The 20,921-nt window shown below is 41.9% G+C and overlaps 1 protein-coding gene across 5 annotated transcripts in view; it reads left to right on the top strand.

Moving 5' to 3' along the window:
• mlip (muscular LMNA-interacting protein) overlaps positions 1 to 20,636 on the top strand; it is a 40,013-nt gene extending 19,377 nt beyond the window's left edge. For 4 of the 5 annotated variants that reach the window (XM_064317367.1, XM_064317369.1, XM_064317372.1 and 1 more), the window contains exons 4-13: positions 542 to 3,247; positions 3,857 to 3,925; positions 5,261 to 5,338; positions 5,609 to 5,692; positions 5,824 to 5,883; positions 6,148 to 6,192; positions 10,581 to 10,625; positions 10,794 to 10,916; positions 16,722 to 16,775; positions 18,193 to 20,636. In XM_064317367.1, the coding sequence (XP_064173437.1) occupies positions 542 to 3,247; positions 3,857 to 3,925; positions 5,261 to 5,338; positions 5,609 to 5,692; positions 5,824 to 5,883; positions 6,148 to 6,192; positions 10,581 to 10,625; positions 10,794 to 10,916; positions 16,722 to 16,775; positions 18,193 to 18,423 (3,495 nt within the window). In that variant the 3' untranslated portion in view covers positions 18,424 to 20,636. The remainder of the gene's footprint in view (positions 1 to 541; positions 3,248 to 3,856; positions 3,926 to 5,260; positions 5,339 to 5,608; positions 5,693 to 5,823; positions 5,884 to 6,147; positions 6,193 to 10,580; positions 10,626 to 10,793; positions 10,917 to 16,721; positions 16,776 to 18,192) is intronic. The other variant, XM_064317368.1, reaches the window with a different exon arrangement.
• The last annotated feature ends 285 nt before the right edge of the window (positions 20,637 to 20,921 follow it).

Below are 20,921 nucleotides of genomic sequence, written 5' to 3' on the forward strand. Positions count from 1 at the left end.
GGAAGTGCCTGATTTATTAATGAGACTCAATAACCAGGCCGTTACTGTGCTGTGCATCAAAAGCTCCTTTAAGCAAGTTTGTTTAATTTTTTCAAAGAACCACACAAAAATGTATTTTCAGAAAAAGTAATTGATTCACTGCCTTTAATCATGTGTTTTATTAGGAAATTAAATACAAGAGTTAAATAGAGAGTTCAGCATATCAAACAAACCTGAGAGTTCATCTGTGATTTCAGTGAAAAGCAAAAAAATAGGGTGTTTTGAGAAAGCCATTGAATACTACTATCGATCTTGTGTATTGCTTTAATCAATGAATCTAGTTACCTGTAAGCAAGATAAATAAAAAACTGAATGAAATGAAAACACACAATGGCTTTGGCCATTTTTTTGGCCATGTTTTTTTCAATACATGACAGGACCTCAGGAGTGTAGAGCTACCGTCACTTTTTAAAGTGCTTGTGGTTTGAAAGGATGGAGAAAAAGTATGATTCTAGTTTTCTTTCCCCCCTTGATCTTTCTTCCATCTTACTTTTGTTCTCAGCTAAATCTGTCTGCTGAACACATGATGCAAGGCCAACTCACTCCTTCTCAAATCACTGCCCCCTCGGAGAGCACAGCTCGTATCTCTCTTAACATGAGTCCAGCAATAAATGCTGTCATGGAAACGGCCAATGACAAACACCGTTCCACGGATGTGCGTGGCTGTGACGCCTCGTTCGGGAGCAAGGTGTCTCCAGGTCTCCTTTTGAACCAAGTGCCTGATAAATGGACGACTCTGATTTCGGACCGCGGGGTGACTCACTCTGCTGAGCTGCTGGAAACACCGGCCTCCTCGAGAGAGTCAGTGCTGTCCGAGGACTGGTTTGGCCCTCGCGTTCTCTCCTCCGAGGGGTCCCCTGCATCCCTCAGTCGTACCATCTCTCCCTGTTCCTCCGTGAGGTCCGGGGTGTTCACCCCGTCCGTGATACGAGTCAAGCGCCACTCCCTGGCCCCGGGCTCCAGCTTGGTGTGGAACTTACAACCCTGCCTCTCTCCGGCTTCCAGCCTCGCCCCTTCGCCCTGCCCCCCGTCCCCCAGAACGGGGAGGGCATGGCACAGGCCCCCGCCCACCCAGCTCACCCTGCTCACCGCCATTCTGAGGAAAGGCCGTCTGCCTGTCTTATCCTCCGTCCAGCAGAGGGCGTACTCCCCCTGCTGGCCCATCAGTGCAGTCAGCCTGTCCTCCTGCAGCGCCTGCAACGCTGCCGCCAAGCTGGCCCTCTTCTGTCCCGGTGTGGCCAGGAGTGGCAAGGGCCAGACTGCCATAGCGGCGCCCCAGAGAGAAGCCCTGCACATGCTCACGCATGGCCCTGAGTCTCAGTGCCTCAGATGTCTCACCCCTCCTCCATCTCCCGACTTGTTTGAGTCCAACACCTTTGATCCACCTGTACGATCGCTGAGCCAGTCACCTCAATATGCCTTACGCCAAGGTTCTACTAACTTTACCTGGCAGAGAGTCACCTCCCCAACCCAGCAGCGTGGAGTCACCTCCCCAACCCAGCAGCGTGGAGTCACCTCCCCAACCCAGCAGCATGGATTCACCTCCCTGACGCAGCAGTGCAGAGTCACCTCCCCAACCCAGCAGCATGGAGTCACCTCCCTGACCCAGCAGTGGAGAGTCACCTCCCCAACCCAGCAGCTTGCTGTCACCTCCCCTACACAGCAGTGTGGAGTCACCTCCCCTACCCAGCAGCATGGAGTCACCTCCCCTACCCAGCAGCATGGAGTCACCTCCCCAACCCAGCAGCATGGAGTCACCTCCCCAACCCAGCAGCGTGGAGTCACCTCCCCAACCCAGCAGCGTGGAGTCACCTCCCCAACCCAGCAGCGTGGAGTCACCTCCCCAACCCAGCAGCGTGGAGTCACCTCCCCAACCCAGCAGCATGGATTCACCTCCCTGACGCAGCAGTGCAGAGTCACCTCCCCAACCCAGCAGCATGGAGTCACCTCCCTGACCCAGCAGTGGAGAGTCACCTCCCCAACCCAGCAGCTTGCTGTCACCTCCCCTACACAGCAGTGTGGAGTCACCTCCCCTACCCAGCAGCATGGAGTCACCTCCCCAACCCAGCAGCATGGAGTCACCTCCCCAACCCAGCAGCATGGAGTCACCTCCCAAACCCAGCAGTGTGGAGTTACCTCCCTGACCCAGCAGTGTAGAGTCACTATGCCAACCCAGCAGCATGGAGTCACCTCCCCAACCCAGCAATGTGGAGTCTCCTCCCCAACCCTGCAGAGTACAGTCACCTCCCCAACCCAGCAATGCGGAGTCTCCTATCAAACCCTGCAGAGTACAGTCATCTCCCCAACCCAGCAAAGCGACGCTGCATCGCCGATCTCTCCTTCTGCTCCTGTCACAAGGGCTGCACCTGCTGTCCAAAATTTGCCATTCTCCATTAATCCACAGGGGACCCTGCCCCCTGTGTCCAACCGAGTGCTGTCCTCCTCCTTTTTAAGACTCCGCTCCCTGGCCCTTAAAAACAGCTCTCCATCCCCTTGTGCCACAGGGGACTGCCCTGCACCCTCCCCTGTGCCCAAACTCTCCTGTACCCCAGTGTCCAAACTCTCCTGTACCCCAGAGCCCAAACTCTCCTGTACCCCAGAGCCCACACTCTCCTATACCCCTGAGCCCAAACTCTCCTGTACCCCTGAGCCCAAACTCTCCTGTACCCCAGAGCCCAAACTCTCCTGTACCCCAGAGCCCAAACTCAGTAGTAGCCCAGTGCCCAAACTCTCCTTTACCCCAGAACCCAAACTCACCAGTAACCCAGTGCCAAGACTCACCTATACCCTAGAGCCCAGGCGTGATGATATACAGTCTTCACCTGCACCCTCTCCAGTACCCAAACTCACATTTGTGCCATCGCCCAGCTGCAGTGAAGCAAGGTGTTTATCTCCCCTCCAGACTAGCATCAGAATGTCCCCCCTTTCAGAGAAGCTGTGCCCCCAACCCCCCGCCTGCCGCCTGTCCCCGTCTCCATGGACTCCGACGCTCTCGCCCTCCCCCAGCGCGTCCCTGTGCACACTGGGCCTGCTTTCACCGCTCCCTGACTCGCACTCCTCCACGCCCGACCGCCTGAGTCTCTCCCCCTCTCCGGCGACCTCCAGCCGCGACCTCCTCACCCCGTCACCCTCTGTCTCCCCATCTCTCTCCCCCTCCGCCTCTCCGGTCCCCAAGAGCGACAGCGACAGGGCAGGTAGAAAGAGAAAGGTACTGTGCATGCTGCCAGCAGCTCTGACTGCATGTCCTACGAAGCTGCAAACACATGTCTGTGCATGACCTGCCGACCTCACACCGCTTTGTGGGCTGCCATCTGTGTGTGCAACAGTCTCCCAGCCCACCCCCACCCCCCCCACCCCCCTTCTGTTTTCAAGCCAATGGCATCTGATTCAGCAGGGAGCATAGTTTCAGTCCAGCTCTGTTATGAGAAGATTGCAAGCTTCTGAGGTTTCTTCTGTGTGCTGTGAGCACTTCAAAAAAAATTTTCACTTTGTAGTGATTGTGCCTGTGTGCTAATCTCTGAAATACTGCATCGTGTATAATGAACTCTTTAAACAGCGAACGCAGCTGGTGTTGATTGACGCTGATGCTGATTCCCTTTCTTTACAGAAATCAGCAGGAGAGCAGCACAGATTTACACACACACACACACACACACACACACGCACATGCATACATACACACACACACACGCACACACACACACACACACACAGACACATGCACACACACAGACACACAGACACATACACATACAGTTTTTTCAAGCTGCTTCTGTTCTTCACTGATTCTCTTCCCTTATTTCTTTAACCCCTGCAGTACAAGATCAAGTCGAGCTACAAGGCCTTTGCAGCGATTCCCACAAACACTCTCCTTCTGGAGCAGCAGGTGATGTTACCTCCCTCTCGTGCCTGTGGCATAATTATGCCTAATACTCTCACACTCAGGTCATGTGCTTATGCAGTGCTTCTCACCACATTAGTAGGTGTTTTGTGTAAGTGGGGTATGAAGGGACTTTTTACAGCTTTCCAAGAAATAGACTGTAATTGAATTTCCTCCTCATACTTTAAATGTTTTTGCATTGTACTCTTGCTGGTTGTACCACATGCAGTATTTGTTAAGAAATGTAACCAGTGTTTTTTTTTTTTTAAATTCATTTTACATCAGTGCTACTTAGGCTCCTTTAAATTGTTTGTTTGCTTTGGCTCAAATATTGATTAATTGCAAAGCTTAAAGCCAGTTTAAAATGCATAGCACATTCGGCAATGGGCATTTGACCACCAAGTGCTTGAGTGAATTTATGACAAACTGAGGGTAAGAGCATGACAGCGCACTATAACATTAGCATGTGTTCACACAGTAGTGATCACCACAGACGATTGCCATAAACCCACAAAACCTGGACATGTCCCGCTCAGACAGAACAAGGTCAATACCTTCGTGCGTCATAGAAATTCCAGAATGACTAGTGATGGCTGCAGCAATGATCTAAAAAAGGAAGGCAAAAATCACCTGTGAACTGGATAAAATGACTGACTGACCTCATCTGACTCATCCTCCTGAGACTCCTGCTCCCATTTTTATTTTATTTTCTACTGAGGTGGAAAACTTTGCTTTCTGTATTCTGCTCTGTTCCCGCCATAATTTCAGAGGATGTCAAATCCTATTACTTCATATCATATATGATATGTTTGTGAATGCCTTCATCAAGCCACCCACAGTCATGTCTAGGGGTGTTCCTGTAATAGCTCACTCAGTCCAGTGATGTGCCCCACAGTTTTGATCAAAGCCTAACAGGAAAATGCAGGGTATGGCCTTCAATATCAGTGCTTATAAAGCACACGGTTAACGCTGATGAAGAGGTATGTTATGCTCACAAAGGTGTTATGTCTGTATAGGAGTCCCATGGAGTGATGCATAATCAAACATGGCGTCATCCAAATGCAGGGTTTCAGCTGCAGTGCTATTACTTTGCCAACTGCCCTGCAGAATTATTACACGTTTGGTACATTAATGCAGACCATGCATGCAAGTCTGTGCTCTTTCCAATGGAGGACATTGCAAATAGAATAAAATGTATAATAGAAGTTGTTCCTTAAGCACAAGGAAGACAAACAAACAAACAAACAAACAAAAAACTATCAGGCAAAAATGTATTTTTATGTGAAACACACTTATTGCAAAGTAAACATGGTATAAGCTTCTTCTTGTTGATTGTTGCAGGCCATAGATGACAAGGTGGAGAAAGAAGGGTGTCCCCTAGAGGCAGAAGCGGACAGGGTGACAGAGACACACTCAGAGGTAGTGTTGTTTTCATTATTTTGTGTGGGATCCCTGGGGTTGGGCTGCAGTGTGACCTCGAACCCTGAGCAGTAGATAACAGACAGAATTTATTGGTAGTTAATGACTACCAGTTCATTGTGTTTGTGGACACTGGAGTTGTCATTCAAAATAAGCGAAAAATAAATCACTTTAAATACTGCAGGAAATATTCATTATGATTAAAGATCACCCCAGGACTGACTCTCTCTCTCTCTCTCTCTCTCTCTCTGTCTGTCTGTCTGTGTGTAGATGTGCTCACCAGCCCAGCTGAGGCAGCAGTCAGAAGAGCTGTATGCTGCCATTGACCAGGTTTTACTGGATCCCCTCCCCATGGTGAGTCACCAGCATGGGGAGGGGAGCTTGCCCCCCATTACTCCCCTCCCCCCCAGACCTCCTCCTCTCCCTCGCTCATAACAAATGCCTCCTTAGCTTTTCAAAGCCACACCCCTCTCTGTGTCTTCCAGCACCGGTCACAGTCTGCTCCGCTGCCCTCGGAGACACTAGAGGATGCTGAGGTGCCGAGGGTAAAAGAACGAAGGGCCCCCCCTTCTTGCTACAAGATTCACTACAATTTTTCAAGCTGAGAAAATTAGAGCCCAAGCAATGTGCTATGTATATTCAGAGCAGACTTCACGCACATTCATAACAAAGCTTTTTAACATTGGTATCATTTTTGAAAATATACTTTAATACTTTCTTTAGTACTGGAGACATTATTACGCACAGTATATTGAGATAGTTTTGCCAGTTGTCACTGTCTTATCATCATTTACTTTTGAACTCTTCAGAGACTTACATCCTTACCAAGGTCTGCAGGGCGGGAAACTAAATATGTGAGTACTAACATGTTTTCTTTAATCTCTGGCTGGACCTGCAAAGAAACACCAAGATTGCCAAGAAAAGCATAACTTATGGTGTGGCATAGGGGTTGTTGTAGGTTCAAAGCTCAGATGGGGCACCATCATTTCGCACTCTTGAGCAAAGCACAAATGTGATTTACCTTTGGTAAACACTGAGTTTAAAATGGATGTGTAGATACATATACTATGTATGTCTGCTTGCATAGAGCGGAGAAGCAAACACACCTTTCAAATTATTTTTCATCTGATAAAACAATGTTGAACTGGATGAATGCAATATTTTTTTCAAAGAAATAACTAAATATAATTCTAATTTCCTTAGTTCTTTGACCATATACAACCTCCTCTCTTGCTGTTACCTCTAATCCTGATTGGTGAGACACACTCTGCTCCACTATAGTTGCCGAAAGTCAACTGCCAATTTCCATACATTGCTGGTTCTCCCCATTGTACTGGATAATAGGCCTCCCAATATGCAAAAAGAAGGCATTGCACACACACATGTCATGTCTGGGGAACACAATAATCTTTTTTTTTTTTACCAAGTAGTTTGAACTACATTTTTGAGTAATTGTAGTTTCACAGGCTACATTTCTCTTCATAGTAACTTGACAGTAGTTGAACTACTTTCTATGTGAAGTAGTTTGTAGTTTGTACAACTACACTTTCAGATTAGTTTTCCCAACACTGCATAAATTATCCTGAGGCGAATAAGAAGAAAGTAATACAGTGAGGCAGTCTGGATCTATTCTAGACCATATAGAGCTTTAAAAGTTAGTAAAAGTACCATAAGTGTACTTGATTTTATTTATTTTATTTTATACTAGTTATTATTATTACATACTATGTTGGTTTTACTGTTGCTATATTCTGTGATCTTTTATTATACTTATTGTGTCTTAAATTTTTTTGTAATCTCGGCTACATTGAAAATGAAGGCCTGGCCCTCAATTGTACCTCCAATAATTAAATAAAGGTTATGATGATGATGATAAAATCAATCCTAATAATAAGTGGAAGCTAATACAACTTGACCATAATAGAGATAATGTGTTGTTTGTTATCATTTAATGAGCTACGGTTCTACTGACAAGAATTTGTTGGACAGAAGAGATGAAAAAAGAGATGAAGCAAAAAGAGACAAAGTAAAAGTACTCCTATCTACTCTGCTATATCTACTCTGTCATATATATACAGAAAATGTATTTTTCATATTTCTATTCATCATTTGGATGCAAGACTGCATCAAAAAAATGTGTATGGAGCCCTTGTTGGACATCTAGTTTTGAGTATTGCGTTTGAGAAACAGACAATATAATTTGATCTGGCAAACTTGCTAATAGTCCAGACAGTGTCACTAGTGATTGAGTAGCTTGCTCTGTTTAAATACATGGAGTGATCTCCCTCTATCTCTATTTTCCCATCGACAAACATCAAAAAAAACATCCTTGGGGCAATTAAAAGTCACACTGCAGGTCTTATCTCTGTATAAGAACCTGGGGTGTTTTCTCTTTTTGAAAGTTTTATTGCTTTCTGGGGGTCAGAGAAACAGTTTGGCCACAGAGGCCAGTTTCCTTTTTTTATTTTGAGTTTGAATGCAATTTCTTAATACGTATATAGATAATGGTTGTTGAGGCCTATCAGTTGGAATTTACATTCTTAGAAGCAGTTCCACTTTCAAGCGGATACCAGTGTGGCACGATTAGGTTTAGTTACATGGAAAATATTTTGCCTGAAGGTGGAGATTACTACTGGCTGGATTTAATAAGTATTTGTCTACAAATATTACCTCTGCTGTTAAAAGCAGAAGGAAACTTCCAGAGGTATTCAATAGCTGAGCTGGATTACCATCAAATTATGTTTGGTCTCATTATGAGGCAAAAACCATGAATCTTTTGATGATAATATCACAGTGCGTAGCCCTGCTTTCAACATTCTGATTGAGACTGAAAAATGTCTCTGTTGTAAGTGGGAGCAGAAAAACTTCAACACAGTACAATCAAATTTTCTGTTCCCTGAGTGAAACACGATAACAGAAGCTGCACTCAAACCCAAGGTGAAGCTATACTGTATTTGCCTCAGCTGCCTTTTACACAACAAATACTGTCCTTTGAGGGTCTTCTCAAACAGAGGTTTCCTCAGGTTGCTGCTCCAGTACTTCAGCTCTTTGGATGATATGTGCTGTCAAACACAGTGTAACGGTTGCCATGGGTGTGAAATACTCATGGTCTTCGAGTGGCACTAGCTCTTCTGCTGCCTGTGCAGAGTCTACTCAAGATGTACAAGTGGTGGAGACTACTGTCTCTCCTGCTGTTGAGGACGTGCATATGACGTTTTTGACCATGTGACATTTGATAGTGGATGGCGAAAAACAGCATTTTGGGATGTAGTGGACGAGTTGAGCAACGAACAACAAGTCAAGCATCTGGAAAATAATTGTGAAAATAATACTACAACTTTATAATACACCATCTCCCAGCATGGTGATTTTGTGTTCTACATTTGTATAAAAGCTTATTATGATAAATTTGGTTTCCTAGTTCAGTTAGCTTTAATAATAATAAACATTCACACAGCAGTTGTATGCCCCATTCTGCCCGTCATCAGCAAAAGGTGGAAGGGGCTACCTGTTAGCTCAATGTTAGCATAGATCCAGCTCCCTGTGTCACATGCTTCTACCGTTTTCCAAGTTTCAAAATTATGTCAGGGCTCATCGTTCAGGATGGTGTTGTACTTGCCCCAGGTACATTTCCACTGGCCCCACAGGCAAAATAAATAATGAATGATCAAGCTGTAAGGCTTAGGTTTGTTAGTGGTAAGCAAGTGTTGGTACAAATATCAATGAATGTCCAAGCTGTAATGTTATTGATAAGCAAGGGTTGGGACAGAAATGATTGAGTAGTATAATAGTTTCCCTTTATAAAACATCTCTTTCTCTTCGTCCAGGATAAGGCTTAGTTAGGGTACTGGCCCGATTGGGAAAGTGACAAATCAATAAACTGGCCCAAACCAATCTCACAGTGACACTGGGCCAGCGGGCACTGCTTGTTTTCCGAGCCCTAATAGCAATCAATTCTGAATCACTTTAACTTAATCTTTGCCAATTATAATAGTTACAGGGGAAACAGTGAGCGACTCAGGGGACTGGATCTAGCCAAGGCTAGTGAAATGTAGCTAAATAGCTAAAGTACAACTAACTTTGGACCAAATTAAAAACAAGGACTAGTTGGGCGCCTTCCGCAGCTTGGTCTTGGTCTCCCAACTAGCCACAAAGTAATTATGAGCCTTGAGACCTCTAAATGCCTTTAGAGCCTTCCTGGTGTAATATGACTGCCGATTAATAAAGATGTTAATCATGCCATGGTATGTTATGTCAGGAAGTTCGCCTACCTGACCTGTCTGTTTCGACCGAAGCATAGTTGAGGGCAAATTATATGGATCCTGCGCTCCAACAATCAAAATTTTCGCATACAAACAAGGACCCCTAATTTTTCCAAAAACATCCTACACTAGTGTTTCTGTCCACACAGTTTCACATGTCGTGTCATGCTTTTTGCCACTCAGAAATTCTGCGCGTCACGTGACTGCACTCTCTCAGTGAACACATTTTGCCGTCAGCAGCCCCGCAAGTGCTGGCATATACATGGATTTGGCCGTAGTGTCACCCAAAGGAGAAAGGCTTTTGGCGGGATCATGTGTGTCACCGGCCATCTCTTGGGGCCAATCAGTTTGCTGGAGTCTGCCTGTGCCACCCACACATGCAGTGCACCCCTTTGACACAGTATCTGCGCAGTCCAGCTGGTAAATGATGGAGTCACTGCTTATACTCAGGAGGACAGTGCATTTCGGTAACAATTATGAGAGAAAGAAAAACCTGGGCTAAAAATCTGTTTAAACAGAAGAGTAACATATGATGCTTTAGAATTGAAATATAAAAATGTGAAAGACCAAAATCACCATTTGTGCCAGTTTCAGCTAAATAATGATAGCTTCTGAACAGGCTGAAGAGGAACCCCTTGTGTTGATTATAAAAATAGATACCCCTTTCATCCTTCCCAAACATGTGCAATCTTGTGCAGCTGTTATCACTCAACAAGAGTGAATTGGGGTTTACATTCACACAGTCCATCTATGTAAGATTCATCACCGCAGCACCCTCTTCTTTTAAAATACCATAGTATGCAGAACCCATTGCCTGCATACTAAGAGCAAAATAAGAGCAATGCAATTTTGCTACAATTGAATGCTCAGGCAAAAACCTAACATTTTTTCTCTTCCAGTTCCTGTGGAACAGTTGTAAATGTGATCAGCAGAGAGTGAAAGAGACAACTGATCAGTGAATTCTATTGTTATCTCAACAGGCAAACTTCCACCTGCAACCCTCTGGTTCTGCTGAAAGAAATCCGGTAGGTCATTTTTCAATTCTTTGCTTTTCAGCTTTCTAGTTACGCTAAGTAATTAAACTCTAGGTAAGTAAGACAATTCAAGCAGACAATTCAAAGGTTCAAAACAACCCTGTGATACATTGTGCAAACTTACTAACTTGATTTATCTGTTTTCCAAAACATTAACAGACTAAGCCAGGTGTCATACGTCCAGTGACAGTTATACCAAAATTAACTGAGGAAGAGGAGGATTTCCCAAACCCATTCCGACAGCAGTACCTGGAAGAGACACCTGAGGAGCAGAGCCAGAAGGTAAGCCCGTCTTTGGCTCACGCACCACAGTGACTGAGGCTTCAGTTATTTCATTTTTCAATTAAGTGTTGCTATTTGCTTGGTGAGTGGTGAAGTTAGTGACATATTGTTTTTAAGAAACCAAAATGAACATATCACTTAAACTCTTAGTTTCCTTAGAGCGAAGGATCAATCACATATCAGTTGCGCTGAGTTCAGACTCTATTGAAGTTTTGATCACCCACCCCGATCTGGGTCCATGGTGCTGGTGTTGTGTGCTGGCTATTGTTCAACAGAGCTTTGCTGTAATGTACTGCAGCTAGCTCTCTGTGTTGCATTGTCATGTACAGCACATGCAGTACAGTACAGGCATTTTGGAAAAATAGCAAAGTTTGGCTCCTCAATCAATTTCCCCTGTCATAAAATCACTAACAGTAAAATCTTTATCTCCTCAAATGGCTGGCTTCTGGTGGCCCGTATTCTGGGTAAACAAGCTATTTGGTGAGTTATGGGTAAAAATCTCTGATCTAGCCTTCATCATATCTGCTGCAAAGAAAGAAGCAGTGACATTTATTCATAAATCTGTGAACCCTCTCCTGAGCTGACTTCTGTCTGGCAGCTGGCAGCCCCCATAGCGCTCTGCTGTTAGCGTGACTCGTCACCACGGGCAGCACACACCTGGCTTACTCCCTCCGCCCGTCACAGCCACTTCAGGACCCCTCAAGCTTATTTTCAGCGGTGCTCATCTGTGCTTTTCATTTGGCTGCTGATTGAGAGCAGGGAAGATCTGGAGCGGCTGATTCTTTGTCCGTAGATAGACCTCAATTACGCCAGGAGGTTGGAAATTTGTGCAGTTGATAACCATGCCTCTCCAGGGCATCTTTGTGCAGATGTCGGCGAGGAAATAATAAAAGACTTTTTTTCTTCTGTGAGGCAACGCTTCCTGCCTCAGACAGTTTTGCATCCCACTCTAGTGTTTACTGTAATCCAGCAGGAAGAACCTTGAAAACCTTCCAAAGAGAAAAATCAACAAAATTTGCATACTTTTAATCTAAACCATCAACATGACATGTCAAAACTCCCACAACCACCAACTGATAAGGATTTGTAAAGGACATGCAAATTTTCCGAACCAAAATATCAGTGGTTCACACTTGTAATTTAATAATGTAATAATGTTATTGTTGTTTGCAACTGAAATTTGAAAATAGACTTTGATTTTTGGATGGTAATTACTGGGGTCATACGGGGTCAGTCATTTCTAATCCTGATTACAGAACACCCCCCCCCCCATCCCATCCCATCCCCATTAACCAGTTGCACATGACATCAACCTTATAAGACCGCCAGTCTATGTGTACATTACTATGGTATGGGTATACTGCTCATACTGCCTACTGCCTTTTCTTTACTTGTGCCCCTGCTGTTCTTGTTTTTGTAGTATGCTTTCATTGAATCTGCCTGTGGTGGCCTTTTATTATTTATTATTCACCTTAATTAACCAGGAAGTCTCATTGAGAGGCCTCTTTAACAAAAAAGTGCAATCATGTTAATTATCGGACATTATTGATTTGTTTGTTAATAATTTTGCCTCTTCTAAACATATACAGAGTACTTTGGAGCATTAATACTACTACCTCTACACATAATAATAATAATGATAATAATAATATAATAATAATAATAATAATAATAATAATAATAATAATAATAATAATAATAATAATAATAAAAATAATAATAATAATAGTCAGAGCTAAGAGTATTGATTCCTCAGACTTTCCTCTTCCCAAACATACACCCACTCATGTACAATCCTGATGAATATTTATGCTCAAGATCCCCCCTCCCCTGGGAAATGGAAAAGGGGGCAGCCTGGGCTTACTGTGCGAACGACTGTATTGATTGCAGGGGAAGTGAAGGAGGGGAATGCTACCACACACAACCTGCTCTCCCCTCCCATTGATTAGGTCTGCAGTCGTCATGACGACCCTTTGGCCAGTTAAGGCTGGCTTTAAGCCAAGGGTCTGTGTAATTGGTGGAGGGCTCTGAGGAATATTATTCAGAAAATGTATTTCCTTTACCCATGTTAGCCTAATGCAGAAGTTGGAGTAATGGGCACATAGTTGCCATCTGACATTCTGAATTAAATTAAAAGTTGACAAGCAGCACCATTACATTTGTGAAACATATAGAAAATCAATCACACAAAAGAGACCGCAGTCGGGTAAAACCTTTGGATGCTTCTTTGCCATTATTTAAACAAGGCCATCCGATAGTTTGGATTGAATTAACAAAGATTTTTTGGTTGTCATTCGTAAAGAAAAATTAATAGACTCATGCTGAATAGCAGATGATTGAAGAAGGTTAATTTACTATGTGTCAGCCATCAGCACAGTTTTACTTGATTGCGTCTAATGAAGTCACAGCACCCTTCGGTACTTCACAAAAATAATAATAATTTTAATGACTACAAAGAAGTGAGCAGAGTTGTTTTACACAATATATTTTCCTCATAATTATAATGATTTCATATGAAGTGCACAAAATGAGTGCCTGCATATTAGAACAATTGGGTAATAAAATTATAAATCAACCTGCCAGTGGAATTGGAATTCATGTTCAGAAACCAGGTCAGGATAACTATCAGACAAAGTTCACTGTTTAACTGGCCACCGCTGTGTACTTAAGATTCATCATAAAATTCCACAGTTTCGTTATTAGTGCAGAGCTAACAGTTGTTTTGCTTAGAGGCCTGCTGTAATGTAATGTGTGTGTGTGTATGTGTGTTAGAGAGAGAGAGAGAGAGAGAGAGAGAAGGAGAAAGACAAATTGTTTATCTTACTTGGGCAGGGACAGATAGTATCTTGACAAAATGAGTATTGTACCTTATCGGACCTGTGTTTTGTAGTTGTTTCAATGACCTTTGGTATGCACTTATTATATGTCGCTTTAGTTAAAAGTTTCTGCCAAATAAATAAACGTAAATGTGAATGTACCACAGACTGCCTGGTATGTGACCTAGTGCCATAGCCCCTTGGTGAGTGAGCAACAGATGTACCCTATGTATGTAGAACTAAGTAAAGTTTATATATATTATGCCAATAAAACCTATTTTAATTTGGAAAAGGTGGAAAAAATGATAAGATAGAAAAAGTGGTGTTTTCCAGCATCACTTGAAGTAAACCACCATGTAACCTACCTTTTGATAGATTTACTCTCCCTCAGCATGGAAAAGACAATTCACTACATTGCAGCCAGATGTTAACCTTTTAGAAGCCATTTTTGAATAATTCATTTCTTTTCATTTAATGGCCACATATGAACCTGTTTGCGTCAGCTCAATAGAGTAAGATGCCTTAGGTATAGATTCCTTGGCTCATCCTACTGCTTTTACCACTGCAAGTACCAGTCAGAGGTTCCCCTATATGACCTTTCTAAGCAAATCCTTATTTCCCCTTATCTCTGAGCTGTATACACTACATGGCCAAAAGTATATGGACACCTGACATGCAACATATGATCCAAAATTATGGGCATTTATATGGAGTTCATTAATATGGAGATCCACCCTTTGCTGTTATAGCAACCTCCATTCTTCAGGGGAAGATGTTGGAGCATTGCTGGCTTTCAAATTGATTCAAGGGCATTTTCATGCTGAAACAAGAAAGGGTCTTCCCCAAACTGTTGCTGAAAAGTTGGAAGCACAAGATCGTCATTGCATTAAGATTTGCCTTCACTGGAACTAAGAGGCCTAGCCCAAACCATGAAAAACAGCCCCAGACCTAGGGCTGTCCACATACTTTTGGTCATATAGTGTATTTGTTTATAATGTATTTTATTTTCTGCATTGTCCATTGGCTGTTATAAACAGAGGTGCTGTCCAAAACTCAAGGTTGACCAATCCTCACGGGACTGCTTTGGCTTATTATGGCCGGCATTGAGGCACTGCCCTTATTTTAGCTCTTATAGTTCACCTCTCCGCCTTGCTGGACAATCAGGAGAAACTTGTGAGGGGTGAAATAATGACAGCGTGAGCCGTCTCATGTTCCTCAAAAAACAACCTTTCAGAGGACGCCTGTGACAGGCTGTCTGAGATGTCAGTTTCTCTGACTCACGAAAGACCAAAAAAAAAGCTTTCTTACCACGGGACTATTTCTTTTTCTTTTTTTTGCCAGTGAGTCAAAGGTTGTCTTCTGAAAGTGGCTAACTAAAAAGAATCAGCTGCTTTAAAGGCTTCTCATGGTATCACTGGTACATTTTTCATATTTTAGAAATGTGGTTGCATCTTTGGCTCACCAGAAGGTTGCTTCATATTTTAATTGTCACAAAAAAAAGTCTGTGATGCTTTGTCTTGAGTGCGGGTGCTCATTTGCTTTGAGTGCTGAAGTTGATTTTAGCATTGACAGCTGAAGCCGAGAATCTCTCCAATAAGGATAAACTCTATATATGAATCCTGGAAATACCAAGTCCTCTCTGAAGGGAATTGTGTGGCTGTCAATTATTTGGATATGGAAATATCCCTGCAAATGGGACATATAACCCCAGTGGTATGGACTACCATCATTTCACATTCACAACACAATATCACAGGTATTAGCTGGATGAGCAGGGAAGGATTTTTATTTTTTAAACGTGGGAGAAAAGATCAATACACAGGGATCTGTTTACATGTCACGGTTGTCATGGAAGCCAATTATGGATGCAAGTCACACTTCTGTGCCATTGGATTTCAGTTTAAATCAAGGTATACACTCTACTATGACTTTGAAGACAGAGTCTAAATCTCTCCCATCGGCGAAGGAAATAATAAAAGACCATTAAAATGGTGTTGCAATATCTTTACATCTGATTTGATTATATTTGATACAACCCCCCCCCCAAAAAAAAAGATTAATTCAATAATTTTATGATTATTTATGCATATTGCAAGAGCATGTAGTATTTCAAAATCGTAGACATTTTCTTTTAAAGAATAATATGCCAGAATCTAATATCATTCATTAAATATATATACATCAGTGACCTCATGGGGAAGCCTCCCACATTCTGCCGAACCACATGCAATGCATATGAAGCTGTCAAACACCTAGGCTCCGTAATCAAAGCTTGTGCTTCTGTGACAGTTTCTTAGAAACAATCTACTCAAAAGAAGCTGTTTTTAGTTGAACAGGGTTCTTGTTCCTTACTTGACAATGAGAGCGCTTGACCTGAAAAAAAAAGCTGCTGCCTGACTCCGGTCTGTCACATTTGCCGGCTCTGACAGGGCTCGTCTGATTACTCTCCGCCTTTATGACTGATAGTGACATTGCAGCCAAGGAGAGCCTATTTTCAGTGCTGCGTTCTCTGACTGATCACAGGGCCCTTTTTTCATAAACAAAACTGCCAAATAGAGTGTGTGTGTCTGCGTGCGTGTGTCTGTATGTATGTGTGTGGTTGTGTCTGTGTGTGTGCGTGTGCCAATATTGTGAAAATAAATTAACGACAAATCTGCATTGAGAAGAGGACTGACAGTGTTTATTTGGTCTGCAAGTACCAAAGCACACTATGCTGGTTTGATGACTAATTAGATTAATGCACTCGACACTCCATATCATGAAAACAGGCATTTTTAACTTAAATATATTTACAATATATTTCTGCTGAATATATTATATTGATCTATCTATCTGTCTGTCCATCCACCTACAGAGCTCTGCAGCTTTTCGTTGAGATGTGATAAAAGTGCCATGTTATTTTAATTGTTGCAGAAATTGCTAATTATATTACATTTATATTGCATGTCACTCTTCCCTTTGTTCCCCATCCCTCTGCATTCCCACAAAGCCCCGGCACCCAATAGTGACTGTCCACGAGAACGAGGCTCTGAGCTGCAGTGAGGTAAGCTCTGCACTCGGGCTGGAAGGAGCATGCATTTCATGCATTTCATGCATTGCATGTGTGCCATCAATGGAAGTGGAGACACAGTCCCATTAGGCGTGACAAAGTCTTATCAGCTTCACACACTTTATAATGAAGAAAGCATCAGTTCCTTTTATATATGCCCACCCGTATCCCCTGGCCAAATGTAAAGGCACATGTAAAAATGGACAAAACTACACATTTTTACTGCAGAAGCTATTTTGCCTTGGTTGCCTGATTGTGCTTGGTCTGATGAAGTAACCTTATATTTTTAAAACGTGTGAATAAAGTGGATGTCCTGCTATTTCAAGCTTTGTCAAATCAACTTTAAAAAGGGGCCTAGTCGGGTTATAATTAGATAAGTGTCCATTTTGTACTCACATTAGATTTGTATTTCATTTTTTTTAGCCCACAGTAATTCATTCATGCATGAATAGCTTACCAGGTCTTGAAGGCCAGACATAGTGCTGGGAGTTCTCTATGCAGTGGGCAGAATGGTGAGTCTCTGTGGGCTGAACGGTCTGTTCTTTTGTTAAAGCCTGAACAGGCTATTGCATCCTAAAACTGTAGACTTACTGCTTCATCATCAAGAGCTTAAGAGTTGTGTTGTATTGAGTTGAATAAACTCCTGATCTCAGCCTGCAGGTTGATTGTCCCAAAGCTCAGCATTCAAAGCCACCCTGTGGCCTACGAGGATTAGCCAGGTTTTAGTTAGTTTTGAATAGGTACAGTAGATAGAGATCAGAGTTAATCGGTCTGCAGTAATCATATCCATTACCCGCTCATTTCCCTCAACCTACTTCCTGTTACGGTTGGACCTAGACAGAGTTGTAACAATTATGACTACATTTATATTTGAATGCTAATTTTTATCTCATACTACTCAGCATTACAATTCATTTTTTTCTGAGAAAAAATATCAGACTTGGTGTGCAAAGTCCTCCAGTCATATCATCAAAATTCTAATCTTAACATACTTTGTGGCACTGTCTTGTGAACATCACATTTCCTGAACAAAACTGTACTAACTGTAAGTGCTTTGTGCTTGTTCTCTAAGAGCTAATGCCACTGGTTATTTGAGTAAACCGAGGGTTTAAGTTGTCTGCATTTTTTCATTTGTCCGTTTACCTCAACATTAAATATGGGTGTTTTTGTTTTCTTCAGAAGCAAATTTGGGGGAGTCAATGCAAAGATTTCAACAGGCTCTGTTTGTGAAGAAAATAATTCATGCTTGTCTTTATTTGTACGTCAAAGATAATGACAAATTAAATCCAGGTCTTAGTGTAGTCAAGTTTAGCTGGAGTTTAAATAATTGACATGACAGCAAGATGTCCACTGCTCCTTAGCTCATTTCCTCTCCATAACAAAATAAATAAATAAATATTTTTTTTTACAGTTTGTGCGCACCCCAGCTGGCCAGACTGCACAGCTGGCTGAGGACCGCAGAGCTGCTGGGAGCCCCACATTCAGAAAAGGAGACGTCAGAAGAACGGATGAAATGGTCCTTCTGATAACTGAAAAAGAAGTGACCAGGACGCCGCCAGTGGCAGAGGGATCCTCAAAATTAGGTCCGGCCTCCTTCAACACAGCACGCGTGAAAACAGAGGTCCGTGAGACCCACATTTAGGTGGTTCCAGGGTGAGGTGAGGACAAAGCAGTTGTGAGATGGTAGTGCCTCCTCTTTTATCCAATAGATGAGGATTAAAAAGCCATGCAGTATTCACACTCATTTCTAAGCCTTATTATACGTACACATATGTGTAAAAATGTGACGCTAGCCATGTATCCTGATTCACAAAGAAAAAAAAAATGACCAAAGAGGACAGAAGGTAAAGCTATTGAGGGTGGATCCACAAAAAATGATCCATCTGCTTAACCATGAATGAACATAACATTTATATGCAGTTTAAGGTTAATGCAAATTTGACTGAACCCTTCTATTCTGGGTAAAACAAGGGTACTTAACATATGAAAATACACCAGCATTTCACTTTAAGCCCGAACTGTGAATGCAAATGCCTTCTTAAAAGTAATGCTCAATGAAAAGAAGAGCAGGAGGGGACAGCACTTCAAAACGTTTCATAAACAGCCTTAAGTAAAGTAAACACAAAAGGATTTACAATGAGAGACGCAATAATTATGGGATTGGGTACACGGAAGACCCAGTTGGTAGGTGTGTTAGAGTTACCTCCTAATATAAATGAAATAAAAACAGTTAACAGGTTGTACAGTTACTCCTCTTGGCAATGTTTAAAAACTAGAACTTTAGTTAGTGTAGCACAGAAACCAGTCCTTGAAATAAAGGATGAAATAAAATGAATTACGTATGTATCTGCAGTTCTGTGAGTCCTAGATGACTGCCAGAGTTCTCTGTTACTCAGCATCGTCACAGCTATGTGAGATGATTCAGCAGGACAGATTCTCGAATGACAGGACTATTTATGCATTTGCTTGCGTCATCCTGTGTCACGGGTGAATTGTTGGTATAAGTTTTGTGACCCGCACTAGTGTGAGACAGAAGATATTCAGTATTGAGCAGTGCCTTTGGTGGTCATCCAGGATTCCTAGAGCTGCATTTACCTTCATGACTCGTTTGATATAGATAACAGATCTTTCTGATGTTCCACTGTGTGTATATATATGCTGTTTGATGCCTCCATGACATTTACTTGTGTTTTATTGTGACACGTGAGCTTCGTTCAAGCTTGCCATGGTTTTTATGGGTTTTTGTCTTTGCTAACTGTGACCAACCATAAACCTTTTCCCTTTCTGTGTAATTGCCTGCTTTAAAAAAAAAAAAAAAAACGTTTAGTGAATTGGCTCTAAAACAGAGATGCACTAGGCTGACAAAAAGCCTATAATCAGAGGTCAGTTATTAGTCTTGCTATATCTGTCCTTCAGAGGCACACAATAACAGGACAAGACATAAATTCATACACTGCTAATGCCCTTAATATTACAATCTTAATTGTGACACATGGACTAAACACTTTCAAATTATATGACAAGATGCCATTATCCATCCTTCCATCCATTATCTATACCTGCTTATCCCGGGCAGGGTCACAGGGGAAAGATGCCATTATTCCAGCTGTAAATTGAAGCTTTTGATGTACTATATAGTTAATTTGTAATGTACTGGAGTACAGAAGGAATGTATATTTACTGCATATTAGTATTTTTTAAATAAAAAAAATATTTTTACATTCGAAAATGATTACATATAATAATTTTTGGATGACATATGTAATTGAGGACTCAAAATAATCCCATTAAAAAAATATTTATAGCAGATAAATGTTTTTGAGAGTGGAATGTGAAAGATGGTTGGCCTATCTGGGTAACGTTGTTACTGATATTCTCAAATATTGGGTCCAGGTCTCCTAGCCATGGACTTCACTTTTTCATTTTAATCACTGATGCACACACTGACTAAAACCACGCAGAACATGTCTCCCGATTTCTCAGTAGAGAAATAAAGAAAAAGGAAAGTGTTTTGTGTGGTGCTATAAAATAATTTTAAAGTGTTTAGTCTTTCATATTCTTATAAGTGTGAATATAAACTAAAATAAAGCACAGGCTGTTGTATAGCTATTTTTCCACAATTAAACCGATAGATTCCTACTATAAAGCTAGATTGATATTATTGAATATATATGTTGGAAAAAATTATTAACTGCAACTGTGTTAAATGCAAATAACCAACAAATGTTTGATTGACTGTTTAATGTATAAGTTGAATTACTGTAGTTTGGTTCTAGGGAAAATATCATGTATCTGTATTCAATGAACTAATAACTTGCCATGTTCAAGCACATATAAATTGGCTTTTGAATAAGACCACTTTGTCCGCTGCTGCTGGTTATTAATATTAATATTATTATTAATATTTTACATTTTCATTTGCATATGAGTTGCCAAAGTTAAAGACATGATCTAAGCCTGATTGAAAAAAATACTATAGAATCCAGATTATAGGTAATTATACATTTTAAATCAGAAAAAAGATATCATATTTATTGGCCATTAAATAATTCAGGTAAGTTATTGGAAGGTTTTTTTATTTTTTATTTTTTTTTTATTGAACTTCTTCAAGTATTGTATTAAGACATACATCATTTGTAC

The sequence above is a fragment of the Anguilla rostrata genome, chromosome 18 (genome assembly GCF_018555375.3).
Source record: "Anguilla rostrata isolate EN2019 chromosome 18, ASM1855537v3, whole genome shotgun sequence".
NCBI lineage: Eukaryota > Metazoa > Chordata > Actinopteri > Anguilliformes > Anguillidae > Anguilla > Anguilla rostrata.